The following is a 16646-nucleotide window of genomic DNA, read 5'->3' as shown; positions in this document are numbered from 1 at the left end:
TAAATCTGCGAGAGTGCAGCTTTAATAATGTATTTATTTTCTCATTACATCCAACATAATACGTTCAACATGGTAATCAGTTGAGTCAAGACTTACATAATTGTTTATGATATTGTGACACGGAAAAACAAAGTTAAAAATGATTCACATTAGCTTTAATAAAATAAATTGTACCATTGTTTCGCTTCAATTAAAAATATCCCAACAGCAGGTGCCAGAAGACAAATCGTGCTCAAGTTGATTGATAAGTTGGTTCTTGCTGTTCCATTCTGCATAAGCAGAAAAGATGCAAATCAATCCTTGTATTTACAATTTGCCATGTCTGTTTCAATATGCTAAAAGGGTTTTAGATGGCAAAGTTAATTTAAGGAATGAATTGCGGGGTTGGTGTCATTATCGGGGTATGAACGCAATTGGGCTGGTCAAAATACGCGTGGGGTCCTTCGGAGTTGAGGTGTAAATATACGGGGGTGGGATGAATTTCACAACTTTAACGTCTGCCGTTATTGCAATGGTCAAATGACGTCGAGCTTGTCCTGTCAAAGTGTTAAAATGGCATTAACAACAAATATTTACACCTCCACTTCCAACTGCCTTTCGGCAATTGCGTTTATCAATCGATGGACGCAACATCTTCGGATATGTTCGGATCGCAATTCATCGCGAAACAATATACGTGTAAACTATTGATCTTGTTATTGTTTGTTTTGTCTCAGAAGGTCCCGTAAATTATAATTCAACATTTTAGAAAGTGTAATTTTATTATATTGTAAATGTGTTGTTGCCATAAGTGTTCCAATTTCACTTTTAAAAGTGATTTCAAGTGGTTGATCTTTTCCCGCGTTATTGTGACGTCATTTGAAAAAAAATGTTTCCGGTTACAGTCGGGTCGTTCTATTTAAAGAATGGGTAAGGAAGGCAAGGAAGGTCCTTCGGACTCCACACACTTTGGTCAGCCCAATTGCGTTCATACCCCGATAATGACATCAACCCCGTAATTCATTCCTTAATTGGCCGATTGTTCTGAACGTCGTTTAAGTTGACACCGTTGTTAACGCTCTCATTGTTAACTTTGAAATCGTTACTGCTCTCGAAGTTAAATTGATACCCCTGTAATCTGAGGTATTTAACAAGATTTGAGGTAACTGTTTCAATTGTACTTTTTTCTATCTTAATATGTGTGCACATCATGAACTATTCCATGTTTAAAATTTAACAACGATGTCGTTAATCAAGTTGTTAGGTTTTAAAAAAATTCTTAACAATCGGCGCAATGGTTCTAGTATGTTATATTGTTGATATAAGTGTAGAATTGTACTGATAGTTTCAACAAGGATTGGACGTTAATTAAGTCTTGATTTCGTTCATTATTCAATTGTTACGATCCATATGCTCGAAAACTTGTGTAATCCGCATACACTTCTTCGTTAGGATTCATAGGTAGTGCCTCATTACCAATAGGAAATTTATTAAGTTCCCTGTTTGTGTTTGATATATGCATAATTAACAATATCATTGGATGTTGCATTTGATGTGGCATTACAAGCACAAAAGGAGGATGCAGTAATTTTTTAATTCCAATCAAAAAGCGAAGGAAAGAGCGGCTGTGTATCATACATTACATAGAAAGGAAATTAAGCGAAGTCATATTAAATATTCAAGTCATTTATTTGTGGTTAAAAATCTGTTTAACGTATTTGATCTTTACAAAGACCGACTGTTATCGCAACTTGAACATCAGTTGATACAAATTAGATGAAGCATACACCGTTCTACTTTTTAACGTTTGACCATTGATTTTCAGCAGCAAAATCCCCATCATTCATAAACACGAATTTAAAATTTATTCTATGTTTAAAATGATATATACGATTGGATAAATATTACTCCCCAAACATCTGTTCAACAAACATTCGGGTTTAATGAATTAATTGTTTAAATTTTGTTCTAGAGAATTGTAAATCACATTTTTTTATATATAAGCATCCTAGATTTACCTTTAATTGCAAAATATTTCACTACCACTATTCATCTTGTGTTCACATTTTATTATTATGTTTTTCGCTATTCTTTATCTGTTTGTATGCCATATATATAATTGCCCAACTGCATTAAAAGCTGTTGTTGTTGGTGGTGGTGGTGGCGGTGGTGGTGGCGGTGGTGGTGGTATTGTTTGTGTCGTTGTTGTTGTTTCTGTTGTATATATCATGTAAAATATCATCATTAAAGTCAACCATTAATTCTAAACTGATTTAACTAAATAAATGAATGAAATCATTTTGTAGTTCATCAGTAGCCAATTGTAGAAAACTCGTAAATTCTTCTTTTTGTGCAAGTTAGCCAACATGTTTATCGAATGGTTAGAACTTATAAAAAAACATCATATCATTTAAGTTAGCAAACAAGCCTAAAGATAACATGTTTTATGCAATAAGCTGCCGGATATCAATAAATCGAACACAATCATAAAACAACACTCATGTATACTATATGTTTATTGGTAATAAATAACAAAAAAAATACCATGCCACTAAAAATAATATAAAAAATGAAAACATGAAAGCAGTATGTCCTGAATAATTTAAATGCTATCACAAATGAGTATGTCCAGTCATCTTTTCTTCCGCAATGGCCCCTGAACCTCCTTCCCTGGAATGTCAACAAAATTATACATGTATAATTATGGTTATAAAAGGGATTAATCCCTTACTACAATAACTGATTTTATATAATCTCTGTAGTTTAACTACATTAATGTTAGTTATTTTAAGTTGGGTATCATGGTCGAAGTCTTTGGGACCTAGGGAAAATCTTTGAGATAACGAACATTCGATGTAACCAAAAAAACAACCGAAAGTACATTATTAAACCGGAAAAAAAAAACAATTGAAAATGTTCGACATAAGCAGAACATCGAGATAAGAGCGAATTTCGGTTGTATTTGCAAAGACTGTTAACTGGTGACTGCCCTGTGTTCAGTAACAGTCGCTCATGATGTAACAGTGTGTGTATACCACGTGATAAATTGCGTATGGTCGGCGAATGATGCTGGATATATCAGGAATCTCAGGTGATACAGGCGATAACACTGAGAATGTCGAACAGAAAATTATCAACCATGCTCAAAAGTTGAAATTAGACATCAGCCCATCGGACATAGACAAAGCGCATAGACGTGGCAAGTTTCCCGCAGGATCTACGAAATGTAGAAGAGTGATAATTAAATTTACCAACTCAAAGGCCCGTGACCGTGTCTTTAATGCAAGAAAGTCCTTTGGTGCTGGAATATTCATCCAGGAATCACTTACAAAACTCCGCGAGCATCTATCATACGAGGCCCGCAAACTTAAACGGGAGAATAAACTCATTAACACTTGGGTTATTGGTGGTAAAGTTTGGGGTCACATGTCCATCCGCAACGACCAGCTTAAAGTACATATTCGTGACATGGAGGCAATCCAGTCCGTGAGAGACGGAAAAGTCCCTTCAAACTAATCCCAACATCATGATCAAAATAACTGTCTGATGTTTATATAACTGTCTGATGTTTATATTTATTGCATTATTTTTTGCAACTATAAGTTTGGACTCACATTTTCTCGTTAACCTAATATAAAGCGTTCAATTAAGTTAAACTCTTACCTGAACATGAGATAATCCAGAGCCTATGTGCAATTTTATTAACCTTGCGGTATATAATCCGATCTAAATATCATTTGAATTTCTAAATGGATATGCAGATCTAAATAACTCACATCACTTTGTTCACACTCGTTTTAGTTTGTTTATTTACAAAATGAAATAAATAACATTTTTTCTGTCACAAAGTAATTCCTTTTAATATCCTCTGCAATATATCCAACTTCTTTAACAGTTAAACAGTTTTGTGCTTTTTAATACATGTTTTTTTCTGAAATGTGTGTATACCTTATAATCGAATCTGTCAAATTATTTTTAACTTTCACGCAAAGCTCGTGAGTCATATTATCTAGCTACAATACTGTCGGGGTGCGATTACAATAGGGATAAACGGGCACTGTTTTGCCAACGTTCTTATGTCGATATTTTTAAATTACTGAATTTGAGTTATTCTGGGCGTCACACGCTTTACTTTGTAGTGATTTGGTTTGATGCCTTTACATGCAAATACATTAGTAGAAAACAATTATTGTTAATCATAAATCTAACCGATATGTTAAGCCTCAACTCTACCCCGACAGTATTTTTCACTCGGCATACAGCACGCACGTTTTTGCCATAAGATCTCATTTCTCTGTCGTAAAACCAAATTTCTATAATATGTTGAAACATAACACTTTTTCATATTTGTTTATGCCACTGAATAATTGTATAACACAGTTTGAACCCACAACCTTTTATCTGTTTATCGGGTTTATCATGTTATTTCTTGCTTTGTGTTTCATTGTTGTGTTTTTGCTATTCTTGATAGCTCTTGTTGAAGTGTACAATTTATGTTTACACTCTTTTTTCATTGTCATATTTTTCTTCGTTCTCTCTATGTTTTTAATCTGTTTGTCGCTTGGTCCACTTTGCATTTATACCCCATTACCGTTCGTCACACTTTTGTTGATTATTGTGTTGCCTAATAGGTAATGAGCTAATGGCGTGGCGGGCAGCAGTGGGGTTATATAATAGCTGTAGGCAGCAAAAGTCTTTCAAATCTACTATTTCATTTAATCCAATTCGACAATTCATTGACCTTGCATTTTCTATGATACTGTTACTTAAAATGTCCTTACACTACATAGTCAAGTACGAATTGGCCCACGGAAGAAATGAACTTTTGAAACTCGCAACAATACTGATCATTGATCAGTATCACAGTTCATTGAATTCACACCCTCATAATAGATCAGTATTACTAACGGATTTATTCACGCCTCTCGATCTGATGTATTTATTAACGAGTCGTATATTACTTATTCGTTCGGGTGATATTGAAACTAATCCTGGTCCACAAAAAGATAAAGATGGGTGTCTTTCCATTTTTCACCAAAATATTAGAGGCATTAGAAATAAATTAGAATATATTAAGGACAATTTCTTAGATCACGATATTTTATGCTTTACAGAGACAAAGTTAGATAATAATATCACAGACGATTTTTTAAAAATAGAAGGTTATACCTATATGTTAAGAAAAGACTTTACCAACCATTCTAGTGGCTTCCTAGCTTATGTTGCACCGCACTTGCGCCCTAAGAGAGTACTTGATTTAGAGAGATTATTACCGGAATCTCTATGGATTGAGATTAATGACCTGAACACTTGCTACTTACTTTGCACTATTTATAGACCACCTCATTATGCAATAGATTTCTGGGACAAACTCAATGTCTGTTTAGAAAAGGCATTAGAATATAAAGATAAAATGATCATAGTTGGAGACATTAACGAAGATCAATTAAACATAAATAATCACAAATTTCGAGATGTTTTATCGTTAAATAACATGACAAACTGCATTTACGAACCGACCAGAGTCAACGAACGTACTCAAACATTAATCGATCCAATCGGCATTACAAACAATATATCAGTTCTTCATTCAGGCGTCTTTAAAACAAATCCAGACGTAAGTGACCATTATGGCACTTACATATTTAGTAAAATCACAGTTCCAAACTCATTGCCTTACAAGCGGAAAATATGGAGGTATAATAGAGCGGATTTCGATCAATTGAATGAATTAATCAGAACAACGGATTGGTCATTTATTAACAACGAGAATATTGACAACTCGTGTTTAATATTTTCACATAAACTTATTGAACTTTGTACAAAATGTATACCATTCGAATTTGTAACTATACGACCAAAAGATAAACCATGGTACAACACAGATATTCGACGTACAAGTCGCCAACGTGATAGACATAAACAAAAGGCAATACATTCGGGTAAACAATCTGATTGGCTAACGTATAAGCACTTTAGGAACAAAGTTAATAATATGAAAAAATATGCTAAACAAACGTTTTACTGTAGCCTTGAAACATCTTTAAATGACTTAAGCACAATAGATCCTAAGAAGTATTGGAAAACTGTAAAACTTTTAGTTAAAAATAACTCGCAACAAACTGATGTCATTCCTCCTTTGAAAACAGCGAATGGTAATGTTGCTACTACTGACGAGGAAAAGGCAAATTCGCTTAATGATTTCTTCGTGTCAATATCTAAAGTCGACGACTCAAATGTAACTCTCCCCTTGTTTACTTATAAATCACACTCGCGATTATCTAGCTTCGTAATCACAGAACGGGATGTAACTGATGTTTTAGAAAACCTTAATGTTAACAAAGCTATAGGCCCAGACGGAATAAGTCCCAAAATTATGAAAGCTACATCAAAAACGCTATGCCTTCCCTTGTGTTTATTATTTAACAAGTCTTTGGTAGAAAGAAAATATCCCGAGTATTGGAAAACTGCTAATGTAATGCCTCTTTTTAAAAAGGGTGCACCGGACGAACCTTCTAACTATAGACCGATCTCCTTAATAAGCTGTGTTGGTAAAGTCATGGAAAGAATTATGTTTAGAAATATTTATAACCATCTTAATGGTAATGACTTAATATTTAAAAAGCAATCTGGCTTTTTACCAGGTCATTCGACTCAATATCAGCTAGTTGACATTTATAACCAAATTTGTAAAGCGTTTGACGACAAAGAATCCACTTGTATTGTATTTTGTGACATATCTAAGGCCTTTGACAGAGTGTGGCACACAGGTCTCATTTTCAAACTAAAGCAATACGGTATAAATGGAAATTTATTGGATTGGCTAACTGATTACTTAAAAGAACGAAACCAAAAGGTCTTCGTAAAATCATCCTTTTCAGAATCAAGAGTATTAGGAGGTGGTGTCCCCCAAGGATCCGTGTTAGGGCCTCTACTTTTTCTTATCTATGTAAATGACATAGCAGATTCTCTACTAAGCATAACTCGTCTTTTCGCAGACGACAGTTCTTTAGCTGTTTCCTCCCGTGACGTAAATATGATAGAAGACACAATAAACCACGATCTAAATTCAATCTTAGCATGGTCTAAACAATGGTTGGTTAACTTTAATCCCGCTAAAACAGAAGCTATGTTTCTGACATACTGTCAAAGAAATAGTCCAAAACTTCTTTTCGATAACACCGTTGTTCAGTTTGTTGATCACCACAAGCATCTCGGCTTAACACTCAGTAACGATGGGTCTTGGCACCAACATATCACTAATATCATCGCAACAGCATCAAAAATTCTTGGAACAATGAAAATGATGAAATTCAAACTACACAGAAAAACACTTAACCACATATACCTATCATATCTCCGTCCGCATCTAGAATACGGATCACTTCTATGGGATAATTGTGCCCAATTCGAAAAAGATACACTAGACAAAATTCAATATGACGCTGCTCGCGTAGTTACCGGTCTTACACGATCCGTATCAATAATCAATCTACTAAAAGAAATTGGCTGGGCGTCCCTTACGGATAGAAGAACAATTCAAAAGCTGACATTAGTATATAAATACAAACACAACATGTTACCACCATATCTCGAACAATTATTTCCTCCAAGTGTGCAAGCTTTTAGTAACAACACGTACTATTTACGAAACTCTGATAACTTTCAAACATTACCTAGAAGAACTCAAATTTATGCACAGTCTATACTTCCATCCGCATTGAGGATGTGGAACGATCTTGACAACTCAATTAAAAATGCAGTATCTTTGCCCGCGTTTAAAGGTAAAATGAAATCTATGTATACTGTTCCCAAAGTCCCTACATTTTATATCGAAGGCGAAAGATCCGCTTCAGTCCATCATGCTCGAATGCGTAACAATTGCAGCAACTTAAATTCTGATCTTTACAATAATCATATCGCAACGTCTCCTAACTGTGTTTGTGGTACTGAAATCGAAGATGCTGAACACTTTCTTTTCAAATGTAGTCGTTTTACTACACAAAGGCGTCAGTTATTCCTTCAGACTAGGCAATATCACCCACTGAGTGCCTATAAATTACTACACGGCTACAGTAATTTAAGTGACGAACAGAATTCATATATTTTTCAAAGAGTGCATACATATATTGTTGCATCTAAAAGATTTAAGACAACTGAAGTTCAATAGGATGCCTGTCTACTAAACACTTGTAGGTTTAGCCAAAGTGGACTTGGCGACAACGGATTCGTTTCAGATACCATTTCTCTTCCTATCTTTCTCCCTCTTCCTCTCTCTCTCTCTCTCTCTCTCTTTTCCGCTTACCTATTTCTTAAACCAATCTCGTACTTATTCGAACTTTAAATATAGAACCATTATAAGTTACTTATGTATTCACATGCATATAGACATTGTCATAACTTTTCAATTCTAACAATAGTCTGACACATTTCGGGGAGGGCCAATTTCTAATGTTGTCATAACTTGTGGCCCAACCCAATTGTACAATAATATTGTTTGTCGAATATATGTATACCACGTGTGTTTATTATTTACAATAAAATACGATTAAACTATAAATTGCGTCATAAATGCTACGTCGGAAGGCAATATTTTGATTTGAAAAAAAGACTTTAAACAAAGATAACTTCACTATTTCTTCACCATTTTAAATGAAACATAGCGCAGTCTACGCTGCATACGGAGCCCCACCTTCGGTCTTTCACCAAAATTTGATTGAGAGTTTAGTTTCTTAAAACACTTCGACAAACCTTTTCACAATACGGCCGTCTGACGGAGCACTGTCGAAACATTATTTTGGAAACAGGTCTGTCGAAGTGTATGATGAATCTAATTACCTCATCAAATTTTGGTAATAAAACAAATGCGGGGCTCTTTCAGCGGCATATACTGTCCTTTGTTTCGTTTAAAATGGTGTTGTAAAAGAAAAGTTATCTTTGATTTAAGTCTTCAAACTAAACGATTTTTTTGCCTTCCGACGTAGCATATATGACGTAATTTATCACGTTGTTTACACACACTGTGTAAGCTAACGTTAGAAAAGTGCTGTGTTTCATATCCCTGTTGTATCGTAACAAATACCCCCCCCCCCACTCCTTCAGACCACAGGACTGATTTCATATAGATGAACGGCAAAGACGTGTACTTGTCAATATGAATTCCAACTGTTTTGGTCAATGAATGAAATAAAGACCTTCTCCTCGGTACACTATTCCAATAACTGCCCCGGTAACGCAGGCGGTTGCCATTGGAAACAATTGTCCATCCGTTACAGTGACGTTCTGAAAGGCTGTTCCATAGAAGGCAGAGTCCGAACCAAACTGTATAACTCCTTCGTCGAGATCCACGTACATAAAGAACCAGTCTGGTAATGGCTGCAATAGTTTAATATAACATGTAAAGTTGTAAATATAGTGTACATGCTTTACTTTCCATAGAATAATAATGAATACTAGCATCTCATGAAATGCGTTTAAAGAAAAAGTACTAGTAAAACGCTGTAATGTTATTTTTTGCTGACCTATCATCAATATGCTTATACAGTCGAACCCTGTTGGCTCGAACTTGCTTGGCTCGATTACCTCGTTTACCCGAACTAGATATAAAAGAAAGATTACTTTCTACTGAATGTAAGAAATCCCGCTTGGCTCTATTTTCCCGAGGTTCGATGTATTTAAGCTGGTCCCTGGGAGTTCGAGCCAACGGGAATCGACTGTATTTATCGCGTACGACGGGATGAATATCTGGATAATGATTAGAAATTGAAAGTGAAAGTGGTGTTTAAAACACAAAGTGTCCTTCTACCTTTATGCCTGGCAGTTTACTGACTGCTCGGTTGTTGTGGTATGCCTTGTTGGATACCAAATCAATTGCAAACGATCCCTGTCCACCAATCACATCCTTCGTTTTACCTCCAAGACTCGTCTCGCGCGTGCCAAGACCAACACGCGACCAGCGCGTGCGCACGTGCACGGGGTATATGAACTCAATCACATGTCTCCCCGTCGTGAACCCTCTGCTCCATCGGATCCCTTCAATGTTGTTTTTGGTGCAAGCTTTTAGTTCAACCGTGTTGTTGTTTATTTGTCGAAATCCATCTGTGGTCTCAAGTATTTTGTCTTTGTAGAATTTGTTGCGGAATTGAACAACGTAGATCCATTTTGGCTTCTCGGGAACTGAAAATATAAAGTATGTCAGAGTTACCTAACCTCATCGTCGGCAACCACGGTACTTTCTTCCGTTACACTTCATACATACCGTGGGACAATTGACTGACAAAATTTCGTTTTGATGAATATGCATGAGGCAGGAGAGACAACTCCTTTTCTAATGAATTCGCATGTTACACTCAAATATTGTTCAATAACTTTACAGCGTTAGTTGCCTCCGTGGCCTTGTGGTCTTGCCTACTGTCAAATGTTATTGTACTGAGAAGGTTCATGTCCAGCAATCGTTAGATTATTTTTCAACCGTAAAGCATCTGGTACTTTACGGAACCAATGAAACTGCCTCATTAATTATTCATGATTTCGAGATTTTTGTAGCCATATTGCCCACGGTACACAACGAAGCATAGCGTAGAATGTATCGGCGGTATCCGACGATGCCTCGCCTGAGTTGCGCGGATGTTAACAGTTATCGCTGCTTTGTTTTGTGGGTAAAGATGGCGGACGAGACGCTGTGAATAATTTGCAGCTTTCTCATTGGTCAATAATGATATGTTTGATTGACAGGTCAGATCGATGTATCACTTAAAGTGTTTTATTTTCTAGGCATTTTTTTTTCGATAAGGGTCATGTGAATGCATGTGCCATTTTGTATTCTAATTTTATATCTGTTCTGTTTACTAATTTCTATTGGCTTATCGCTTAACAGTTATAACATAAGAAACAATGAAATATATTTTCTGGGTATTTGTTTTTCAATAAAAGTCACTTGTTATTTCGTCATAAATGTTGTTGTTTTTTTCATTCCTATTAGTTTAATAAACTTTATAATGAGATAAGAAACTATTTACAGCGGTGAAAAACAAAGTGTGTACTAAATCTGTATTAAATGGCGTGAAACCTTTCGCTGATAACATTCTGTTTACCTATAAATGATTTGACACATCTATTAAACTGTGACAGCGGGGGTCTTACTCAAAACATGTGTCAATTTTCAGGATTAAGGCGGGTTAAGAACCTGCTATTCCTCGGTTTATTTAAGAACTTGTTTATTTGCGCATGCACAGTTTTTGTATTCCGCTAGTATATAAACTTTGATTATAAGCTGTAGCGTAGTGTGTTTCAAGTATTTTTTGTTATGTTTATTATAAAAGTTATTATCAAATAAGAAAAGTTATAACGAATGTTCTTCGTACGATAATATTTTCCCTTAAAGTTCGAGGACGTGAGCATATTCAGTCAACCAATTATTACTGTATACAAGATGATATAATAAAATTGAGATGAAGGTTGGTAGTAATTAAAAAAAAGATTGGAAGCTATTCCTTGTTCATTTTATGTCAAGGACACATAATTGCATGTATAGCATTTTCGCTCCGGCATGTTATCGTCGTGATTTAAAACTGTCAGCACTATGATTTGCATCGTATGTGCAATTAGTTTTAACGTCTGATATCTCTAAAACTATCTACGATTTTAACCGTCAATTTCCTTTACTTTTAAGAGTCTCTGTAAATACAAGAATGCACTTAAATTACGGATCATTTCAACTATAAAGTAGTACAAAATACAAGAATGCACTTTTATTACCAATCATTTCAACTATAAAGTAGTACAAAATACAAGAATGCACTTTTATCACGGATCATTTCAACAATAAAGTAGTACAAAATACAAGAATGCACTTTTATCACGGATCATTTCAACTATAAAGTAGTACAAAATACAAGAATGTACTTTTATCACGGATCATTTCAACTAAAAAGTAGTACAAAATACAAGAATGCACTTTTATTACGGATCATTTCAACTATAAACTAGTACAAAATACAAGAATGCACTTTTATCACGGATCATTTCAACTATAAACTAGTACAAAATACAAGAATGCACTTTTATCACGGATCATTTCAACTATAAAGTAGTACAAAATACAAGAATGCACTTTTATTACCGTTTATTTCAACTATAAACTAGTACATTAAACTAGAATGCACTTTTAGTAGCGTTGATTTCAACTTCAATTGTATAAACTAGTACATTAGACTAGAATGCACTTTTAGTAGCGGTGATTTCAACTATAAATTAGTATATTAAACTAGAATGTACTTCTAGTACCGATGATTTCAACGATAAACTTGTACAACATACAAGAATGTACTTTAATTATCGATGATTTCAACGATAAACTAGTACAAGAGAGTTCGGGCAGGCTTCATATAACTTAGATTGATTATATTCATATCTATCCAGCAGTTTATTATAAATGCATGAGTTACACCCTTCGGTCATTCACTATAACGACAGTAATACATAATTCATTCATATGTTAAATTAATATCACTAGCTTGGGTGGTTTCTTTGAATGAGTTTATAAATAATGCGATCAAACTGCGATTTTCTAAATATGTAAGTATCTATATTGGATGATCATGCTTGATGAATCAAATACATTTTCCACATGAATAAAACATAGTACATTGACCAGGGCGTTGACAGTTTCAAATAGAATAACAAACTTAAAGATGCACCCTTATTTCCAAATAAGATTTACCACAAATAATAATATTGTTTTAATATTCCAAAAAGGCTGAATAAATGTCGAAAACAATGGTTCTTATGAATAAGAAAGAGCATGAACACATATTCAACGGTGAAACAGTCATCTAAGAAAAATAACAATTAAAAAGCAAAATGTTACACCTTGCCCCCATTTAAAAAGAATTTCAAACTTTAAAAGCACATGCTTTTTAAGCATTATTGCGAGAGTATCTAAATAAAGCGATAAAAACTAAAAGTAACGTACCTGCAATTACTGATGCACAAGAACCCATAAATAACCATCACATAGTTAATTCGATTTTAGAGCGCATGCCACCTTTTCTGCTCAATTTATGTCCAAAATGTTTGACTTAAAGCTAAAAGATTGAAACACTTTTCACCTCCAGTTACTAAATTGTAAACATTTGAAAAAGTCAAATGAATTCTATTGTGTAATTTTCCTCTTATAATTACAAATAATGAGAAAATATCGCTTTCAAAGATTTTCAATATTGAAAATTTCTGTAATAGATCAAAAATGATATTTGACAAAATATAACAATGGTGTAATTCAATGTCGGTTTTCGTGTTTAAAGCAAATTATAGATTTCTGATAGCTTTGATAGTGGGGCGCTTAAGTAGGCCTATCGCAGTTCGATCTGACAATTCTTTACGAATGTTTATCATGGAAGTATTGACTATTTACCTAGCTTAGTATAGCTGAACACAGTTCAAATACCATACATCAACATTTCGAGTCGATACATTAGATGGAACATATTTGCATTAAATCAGCGGCGTAGCAGTCTTCAAAGTATAGGAGAGATAATTTTAACATTTTAACTTTATTATTTGGCTGGGAGTGGTTTGTTATTGGTCTAAGTGCCCGACCCGGTTAAACGACAAATGTTAATCAAAGTTTGAGAACCTTTTTCCGTCGAGAAGACTAAAATATTGCATCAAACATTTACAGAAGAAAACGAACTGTCAGTCCCGATCCCGGAAGTAGCCCACATTTTTACAAATCGCAGCACAAGGTTTGCAATTGTAACCAAATTTGGGGCTCCCGGTGCCGCCCAAACCCGTTTGACCTGAAACAAAAATGTGGTTCTCATGCCAGACGGCCACTTATGTCAACATAACCAGTAGCGGATCCCGGGGTGGGGGCACACCCGGCGCCCCCCCCCCCCAAAAAAAAATCATCTGTTTTTCCAATATAAATGAAAGAAGTAAAAACACGCCAAATGCATCGTTTCGGACTAGAAAATGTTGTCACTTTCTTGGGGAAGTCCCCTCCCCAAGCAACACATTGTACCAAATACATTTCGCACCGGGGGGAGGGCGCAAGTCAAGCCGGTCCCGGCTCCCGGAAGAAGCCCGTAGTTTTACAAATCGCAGCACGAGGATTGCCATTGCTACCACATTGGAGGAGTTGGGGCTCCGGTGCCACCCTAAACCGTTTAGGAAAGGCCGTTTGACCTGAAAGTGTGCTTCCCTAGACGGACGGCCACTAAAGTCAACGGACTCCTTCCCGGCTCCCGAGGGTAGCCCGCATTTTTACAAAGGGGTGATAACGGTCTTGAAGACATTGCTATTACGTATGCAGCCCTATCATTGTTATTATGGAAGGGCAAAATGGTCAATATTACAATCCGCGTATTGATTAGTAGTTTAGTTTAAACATTTATTTTACAACGATTGTGAAACAAGTTATTACAACATTATATTAATCACTCTCGTTGGCCCGATTTTATGCGAGAGTGTGGTCTTGTGTTGTGGGGGGAACCGGAGAACCCGGAGAAAACCCACTTGTCTGGCTTGGTGACCACCAACCAAACTCACATGCGTCCGAGCCGAGAATCGAACCCGGGTCGCCTAGGTGAGAAGCGAGTGCGCTAACCACTGCGCTAACCGGACAACCAAATTGATTAGTTGAATACTGTAGTTGTGCGAAAACTGTCTTTTCATTTTCTATTTATCAGAAAACCGCGCCTTCATGTTAACTCCATTTTCTGCTTTAGGAAACTTTATTTAATCTTCCTGTTAATTCTGTTTTCTAAAATAAATACGTTGCTGTTTTAATTGATATGAGTGAAATGCATTTGATAGTCAAAGTTACAAGTGCGATACAGTTCTTTACGGAGGGCCATCGCCTATGAATGTGTTGATCTGAAACGCGAAATCACGAAACTACGATGATGAAAACGCGACAGCACGATAACGAAAACGCGAAAATACGACAGTACGATGATGATAATGCGATAAACTATCGTGTTTTCACCATCGCACTTTCGCGTTTTCACCATCGTTATATCGTGATTTCGCGTTTTCATAATCGTTCTATCGTACTGTCGCGTTTTCATCATCGTACTGTCGTACTGTCGCGTTTTCATCATCGTACTAACGCGTTTTAATCATCGTACTGTCGTGTTTTCATCATCGTACTATCGCGTTTTCACCATCGTACTATCGCGTTTTCATCATCGTACTTTCGTGTTTTCACCATCGTACTATCGCGTTTTCATCATCGTACTGTCGTGTTTTCATCATCGTACTATCGCGTTTTCATCATCGTACTGTCGTGTTTTCATCATCGTACTATCGCGTTTTCATCATCGTACTATCGCGTTTTCATTATCGTTTATGGACATTATCAACACCACCATCTGACATATTAATGGACATTATCAACACCACCATCTGACATATTAATGGACATTATCAACACCACCATATGACATATTATCTAACAATCTCAGCACCACCACACGACATATTAATTAATATTATCAACACCACCACAAGAAATATTGATTATGATAAGCAACACCACCAAAAGAAATATTAATTAATATTAGCAACACCACTAACCGACATATTAATAGCTATCATCAACACCACCACCTGACATATTAATAAATATTAGCATCACCACCACCAGAAATATAAATAAGTATTCTTAACACCACCACCAGATGACAACACCAGAAATATTGATATACATTGGCAACACCAGCACCAGAAATTCAAATCACCATTAACAAAATGAGTGTAGATACATATAGCGACGCTATTTTTAAACTTAATGGAATTAACGTGGTAGACCACCCAAGTTAATTTCGAATTGGAAAAATGCGCAAGAACAGCGAAAAATGCATGAGTCGTAAGCGATGTGATACATCAGTAAGTAAGAATCATTGTGTTGTACACAACGATTTTATGTAAGCTTTTGACAATTTCCATTTTTTCTTGCCATTTTAGCATCTGATGTCTTGTCCCTTTAAATATGCTGACTGACGCAAGCTCATGAATGCATAACAATATTAATATTTTCCTGAAATATGATAACTTACACATTTTATAAAGAACTATTATTTCAGTACATGTACAAACACTTGATGATAAGGTATTATAATATTATCTTTCCTGTCATTTCATATATTTATGCAATTTATCAATTCAACAGGAAGTGATCTAGGCTTATGTCATTCCATCCCAGCTTTTATCCCAGAAGCAATATCCCAGGGTTTCACATCTTTGGCGAATGTGTGCGGGAACTGGCGCTGCTGGTGTTCGAGTCCGGGTCTGAGAGCCACCTCTCGTGCTCGTGCACGTTACGAGATTTATTTATTATTTCACCTTTCCCCTGGTTCTCAGAGCAACCGTTGCACATGCGTATGTGGTCGCGCATGATCGGAGAACTGTCCAGTCGGCTTCTTTCCCTTCATTGCGAATCTCTCTCCTCTCTCTCTCTCTCTCTCTCTCTCTCTCTCTCTCTCTCTCTCTCTCTCTCTCTCTCTCCACACCTCCCTCTTTTCTCTTTTATCACTCATCCCTTAACTTAAATCCTTATTCATCTTCCACTTCACCATTCTTCTCTTATTCCCCCACCCCCTTTTACTCGTCCATCTAGCCATTACTATCTATTTCCCCTCCATCTCTTTTCCTTTATCCATTGT

The 16646-nt window shown here is 35.9% G+C and overlaps 1 protein-coding gene across 1 annotated transcript; it reads right to left on the bottom strand.

The window, feature by feature from the left end:
* Positions 1–2482: 2482 nt before the first annotated feature.
* Positions 2483–13277, bottom strand: LOC128235186 (uncharacterized). Its single transcript, XM_052949935.1, has 4 exons — positions 12953–13277; positions 9785–10155; positions 9174–9354; positions 2483–2649 (listed from the first exon to the last, which is right to left on the bottom strand). The coding sequence occupies exons 1-4, from the start codon at positions 12978–12980 to the stop codon at positions 2612–2614; spliced, it is 618 nt and encodes a 205-aa protein (XP_052805895.1). The 5' UTR covers positions 12981–13277; the 3' UTR covers positions 2483–2611.
* Positions 13278–16646: the final 3369 nt, after the last annotated feature.

Source organism: Mya arenaria, chromosome 5 (assembly GCF_026914265.1).
Source record: "Mya arenaria isolate MELC-2E11 chromosome 5, ASM2691426v1".
Classification (NCBI taxonomy): domain Eukaryota; kingdom Metazoa; phylum Mollusca; class Bivalvia; order Myida; family Myidae; genus Mya; species Mya arenaria.
This window is presented reverse-complemented; position numbering and strand designations above follow the sequence as displayed.

Bases quoted from the DNA above. Each gene is read 5' to 3' on its own strand.
- LOC128235186 (XM_052949935.1), bottom strand. From the start codon at position 12,980: ATGGGTTCTTGTGCATCAGTAATTGCAG. The intron at 10,156-12,952 runs GTACGTTACTTT...TTATATTTTCAG, and splicing joins TTGTGCATCAGTAATTGCAG to TTCCCGAGAAGCCAAAATGG. The intron at 2,650-9,173 runs GTCTTTATTTCA...TTGACATTCCAG, and splicing joins AATAGTGTACCGAGGAGAAG to GGAAGGAGGTTCAGGGGCCA.